A 6,000-nucleotide genomic window follows, 5' to 3' on the forward strand; every position below is an offset into this window, starting at 1 on the left:
ATTGTCTAAAGAGATAGATACAAAAATAGCAACATTACCTCAAGGATAATGCAAACTGAACTTAAATAGCTCATCTTTAAACATAGTCTCTTAATAGGGGAGCCATGTAAGTTTGATGTCTTTGTTTTTGTCCACAAGAACCTAATCGAGGTTTCTATGTCAGTGAGGAGATTGAAGAAGGAGAATTCCCACAACTTCAGAGGGGACTCATTGTGCTTATAATTGTAACAATTCCACCTTTTATTCAGCAGTACAGGTGAAGATACATGGCTGGTTCAGTCTTATTGTATTTGTATTCACTTTCTATGTAAAATAATGGCAAAGGAGACCATTCTTTACAGAGAAGGATAGATTCCTGAGATTTGCAGGCATTTTCCCTATTGTTCATTCATTCGTGTATTTATCGCTTCATGTTTTATTTATGCCAGGATATGGCTGGCAGAAATGTAAAGCACTCGGTAGAATTTTGTCAAAATCATCCATCCAGATAGGTACATGCCCAAGCAGAAAAAATATGAGTGACACAGATCTCGGCCCACCTGAGGAAGATAGGGATCCCCTAAAGCAAGGTGCCTTGAGCCCCCACAATCCGCACAGTGGAAAAGCCCCACAGACCACCACCCACACTCATTAGGAAGGAACTCCTACCCGTGGGTGGGAAACACACATGCCCGGGATCTCTCTGTTAGTAAGTCTTCACCCTTAATTACATGAGATTGGACAAGGGGAAATGAAAGGACTGCTGATTTCTGATTCTTATCTTCCCTGTAAAATATTTTGTTTGAATAGTTATAAAATAGAAAATGTGCATTCAAAATAGTGTTTTTATAAGAACACTTTTTTTCTTGATTTATTCCTAAAAGGGCAAACAAGCAAAAAATTAGTCCCCTGCTTTTCAAGGATTGAAAAAAAAAATAAAGAAACAGGATTGGGATATTCCTAACAAAAATGCAAACTATTTCCATTTGATTTCAGTACAATTGCTTTTGTTGACTCTATGGAATACTTTGTAGGGAAAAAAGAGCTGGATGAAGGGACTCTTGGACACAGTTTCATATGCACATAGGGAAATGATAACATCATTGTTTCAGGTCTCATTTGGTTTGCAAGTTTCACTACCATGTTTCTGCCTTGGACGAACATTGTAGCAGCAGCCCTGTCCTCTCTGGATGAGGGTTAGGACAGATGGTGTGTGATCCTGCACAGCCTACATATGAGGGAAGCTCCATGACTTGGGGGAAGACGATTTTTCAGTACCAACAGTCCTAAAGGGAGATTAAACAGCCAAGCAGGGAGATGGAAGCCAGCGAGCCTGAAGCCATGTAGATTTTATTGCGTGGCTTGCTGTTTCTCCCATAGGTACTGAGCAAATGCATGGAGTGTAATTTCCCATCATTTTACTTATAGGTACCATGAGCATAGTTTAAATGTGATTCCTTCCAAAGATCAGTAATTAATCAGAGGAATGCTTCTCCATTCCCACTCTATTCATTACCCTAGTGTCTAGAGGATCCAGGTGAACCTCCCTCGCATTGCTTATTGAAGAAATGGTGTGCGGCCATGCACAACTTCAAGCTGTACAAGAGAGAGGGTGGATCCAGCTGCACACTAGCCCAAGGTTGATAAGACTGAGTTCAGGCACACCTTCATTCTCCAACCATCTTCTTTACACTAGTCTGATAGCAACTATCTTCATGGGTGGGTTCCACAATCCATTGAAATTGCCACACAGAAGTCAAGAACAACACTCAAGATTATGGGGGTTTATTAGGGAGATTAATGCGTTTTGAAATGTTAAAGATACAGTTTTTGGTTTGGTTGGTTTGATTTTTGTCTGAAGTGCCTCTTCTCAGCCACACTGGCACATGCATCTCTGTATAGTCCTCAGCCTCTCGCCACATGGCCCCTTGACTTCTGACCTGCTTGGGAGGATGTTCCCTTGCTCCATTCTTGTTGGTATATGCTCAAAGACCACCGTTCAGCAAGATAGCCTGCTGCCTAACAGCACTGAGCTGTACACCTTCTGTGGGTCAGTCTGTCTCAAGGTCTTTGCTGTCACTGTTGTTTCTTCAGGTCCCAGCTCAGCATACCTCCTCTTCCCCTGGTCCCTGGATGCCCTCTTCCTGCTTCTCTGATGCCTCAATTTAAACTCAGTAGGATGGAAGGACTAGCTTCAAGTTAGAGTCATCTACATTTTACTTGAATGATATCACTGAGTCATTGGATAGGAGTTACAAAGACTATGAATTGAATAGCCAAGGTAAGCAAGCTTACCACACTCACAAACTGACAATAAAATTTAAGCATGTTTGTAAGCAAATGCATTTCTTTCTCTATTGTTGAGTCAAATGAATTATCTCAAATAATGGATATTTTTTTCAACTTCCATATTTTGATCATTTTTAAAGAAAGCATGGCAAGTCAATACTTAAAATGTTCCATCCCTTTTTAATGGAATATTTTGGAGAATGGGAAAAATACACCAGTATTTTCAAAGGTTGCTTTAAATCAGAATTCAACTTCCTTAATGATTAGAAATATATTAAATTGCCTGGTATGGTGTCTTCATTTTAGTCTCATTTGCATTAGATAAATTACTTGTAAATATCAGGATTCCACTAAGTCATGCTTTGAGTTCCAAATGCCTTTATCATAATAAAAATAAGAAATTGCTAAATGTTGTATTCAATGGAGTTTTTTATTATATGTTGGTAAATAACAGTCCACTGCTATGTATGTACCAATGTTTAGAAGGATGTGATATAATTGGTAATGTCTGTTTCCAATATTTATGTAAACTGTTCAAAAAGTGAGAATTTTCTATAGCATGAATCACTACCATTAAATATTGTTTTCCTACTCCACATTCATCTCATCCTGAGATCCATTGCAAGATGAAAAACAAACAAACAAACAAGCAAAAACAACACACACACATACCCAAACTTACCTTTCCAACATATTGTGGATCTGGTCCCATATGTTCTTCTAAAACAAAGAACTGGTTCCACACCCATCCTCTTTTGGGGCGATGGTGGACTTCGGTTTCACCCTCGATGTGCTTGGTTTGGTTTCTGGTCACCTTGACGGAGCTGTGGTGGGCAGTCCCGGAGCACCTCTGAACAAAGCAGAGACACACGAGGACTGGACAGATGCAAGACGTGCCCGTGACTTTCATTGTCGGACAACTGTCCAGTTCTCCGTTGTCTTTCCTTTCTTGTCAGCACAAATGCCTAGTGAGCATTGAAGAGAGCCGCCAAAGACTCTTTTGGTAGATTCGTCCCAAGTAAATTGTTTAGTGTGTCCATGATTTAACTGCCCATTGGGGAAGGCTCAGGCTACATTTACATCCTGAAGCACTCAGAGAATCCAAGTCGCAGTGGTCTGAATCCAAGTCTTCACAGGAGGTAGACCGGGCCAAGCATTTTCCACCTAATGGAAACAGAGAAAATTGCATACATTATGAAATACGGTAATTTTAACAAACATGGAAAATTGCACACATTATGAAACATGGTGATTTTAACATGGTAAAACTCTGAATGCAAACTATACTATTTTGCAATGTGATGTTGATAGGCAAAGGCCACATGAAAATTATCTTTGAAATTAACATCCAGCACACACGCACAAACTGGATATTTGCTAGGGCTTTCCTATCTAGACTTTCAAATTTGAATTATAAATAGGTCTTTTGCAACAATCAGAATGACAGCTCCGGGAAACATTCAAATACCCAGAAACTGACCAGAGTATGTGCCTGACTGCTATGGAGGTTCATAGAACAAGCAATTTACTGGGAGTACCCTTCAAAGTGCAAAGATATATATTTACTTATTTTTGATGTGTGAGTTTGCTGTTATTGTTCTGTTTTCTATTTTGATTTAGGGGTGTTTTCATGTGTAATCCTAATCCTCCACACATATGGCAAAATGGGTAATCTTCTGCATTGTAATGGCGGGACTTCCCTACAATACTCGAATCCCAGAACCACATGTCACCACAATAATCAAGTACTATAAGTACTTATACTGCTGAGCAATTAAAACACACACAAAAGAAGTTGATTTAAAAAGATATAGAGAATTGAAAAATACCCAAGTCAAGGAGGTATATAAAAGTCAAATGGCTGAATTATACTTTGCTTAGATTTTGATAACTCCCAAACTCACTGCCATCAAGTCAGTTCTGACTCATAGTGACCCCATAAGAGAGAGGAGATTTGCTCCTGTGGGTTTCTGAAGCTGGACATCTTGGCAGTAGCAGAAAGCCTCAAGTTTTCCCTCAGCACTGCTGGTGGATTGGAACTGTGACTTTGGTATTCATAATCCAATATGTTACCACACACCACCAGGATACTACTCTAGAGAGATTTGGCATATAGGTAACACCAATTTTCCATTTGGCAATGCATTACTAGGATTGATCTTCAGCCCCATTAGGAAGAAACAACAGAGGAAGGGAGGCATAATGTAGAAAGGAAAAGTCAAAGTGCTTTAAGTTTCAATGCAATTAGACAGCAACGAAAAACTCGTGAAATGTTTCTAGGAATACAAAGACCAATTTGCAAATAGCAATTTGCAAATAGCAAGGGTGAATCTGAAAAAAAAAACAAAACAACCAAGCAAACAAGTTTATTTAAAACCACTGAAAATTTACAACAATCATTCCTACTGTGTGTGTGTGTGTGAATGTGCGTTTAGAAAATGTATCTTAATTTTAACAGTATGGCTGGTCCTTCTAGTTTTAAAAAGCACGTGGCTGACCAAATAAGCAACACAAACAGAAATGAAGTTTTATGTGAATATTTTCATACCATTACTAGGTATTTCTAATGACAATAAAATTGAATTTTAAAAAGTAATTATAACTAAGCAGTCATGATCTTTTAAAACATTTAAGAAAATATACAAACTTTAAGGAAAATAGCATTTGGGATATTGAAGCAAGGCATTTCTCTATCAAGGATTATCATAATAATCCTCATAAGAGTTGTCTGAGAATTGCACTGAATTGTAACAATAATTTCATTTTAATCGTCTAAGAAAAATAAATTTGCAATGTTAAATACTTTATACAAACAAAGACGATTTATTCACTGATTTAATCCAAATAACTTAAAATCTCTCCAAATATCTAAGAGACCAATACCATTCTTCCTCTGATATCTTAAGAACACTGGGGAAGTTCAGGAAATGTAATTTTTGTTCACTTTTTCTAACAAATTACTTACTAGTATCAACTTACTAGTATAATCCAACAAATTACTTACTAGTATAAACTTATTATTATAATCCAATTTCGTGATCTCGCTTATTTCATTTACTAAAAGAAAGGGATAGAATAACTTTTCATATTCCTTCCACTCTAATAAATTATTTGCCTGATTTTCTTTTTATGCCAAGAGATTCTTTATTTTGAAGCCATGAAACTGAGAGAAGCATGAAAGTTCATCTGGCCTTTCTTTTAGCAGTCAAGTCGATTAAGATAGAAAAAGGTGTTGTTATCTTAATGCTTTCACACCAGTTAGTGTGATTTTCAAATGAAATTAGCATCTTTGCCCTTTATGCTAAGTTGTTTAGCGAAGCATAATTTATGAGTGGAAGGTGGAGAAAACTTTTTTGTAGTGCACTCCAAATATGTATAACGAGTATTTTCTTTACATTAATGGTTATGTGTGGCATCCAAAATATAGAGAAATATATTTTAAGTTACATCTGTAGTGTGCTCATATGTTTCTTGATCGACACTTACAAGTTCCAGACCCCACTGTAGAATGGATGCGCAAATGTAAGCATCTGTACTGTGGTTTCAGATAGAATTCCACTTACTGTAAAATAAGGGATGAAGGCACTCCAAAAAGTTCAGCCCCAAAAGATCACAAAGAATGACAATGTAAATAATAATGATATAAGGAATAAGTGAAGACTTCAGGGTAATACCATAGAAAATAAGTTGCACTTGTTTTACCACCTATTTTTTAGTAACTCACTGCCACAA

At 37.3% G+C, this 6,000-nt stretch overlaps 1 protein-coding gene across 2 annotated transcripts in view; it reads right to left on the minus strand.

Annotated features, from left to right (window-relative positions):
* CDH18 (cadherin 18) overlaps positions 1 to 3,178 on the minus strand; it is a 360,438-nt gene extending 357,260 nt beyond the window's left edge. The window contains exon 1 of one of the 2 annotated variants that reach the window (XM_075542989.1): positions 2,951 to 3,178. In XM_075542989.1, the coding sequence (XP_075399104.1) occupies positions 2,951 to 3,178 (228 nt within the window). The remainder of the gene's footprint in view (positions 1 to 2,950) is intronic. The other variant, XM_075542990.1, reaches the window with a different exon arrangement.
* Between the last annotated feature and the right edge of the window lie 2,822 nt (positions 3,179 to 6,000).

This window comes from Tenrec ecaudatus, chromosome 2, assembly GCF_050624435.1.
Source record: "Tenrec ecaudatus isolate mTenEca1 chromosome 2, mTenEca1.hap1, whole genome shotgun sequence".
Taxonomy (NCBI): domain Eukaryota; kingdom Metazoa; phylum Chordata; class Mammalia; order Afrosoricida; family Tenrecidae; genus Tenrec; species Tenrec ecaudatus.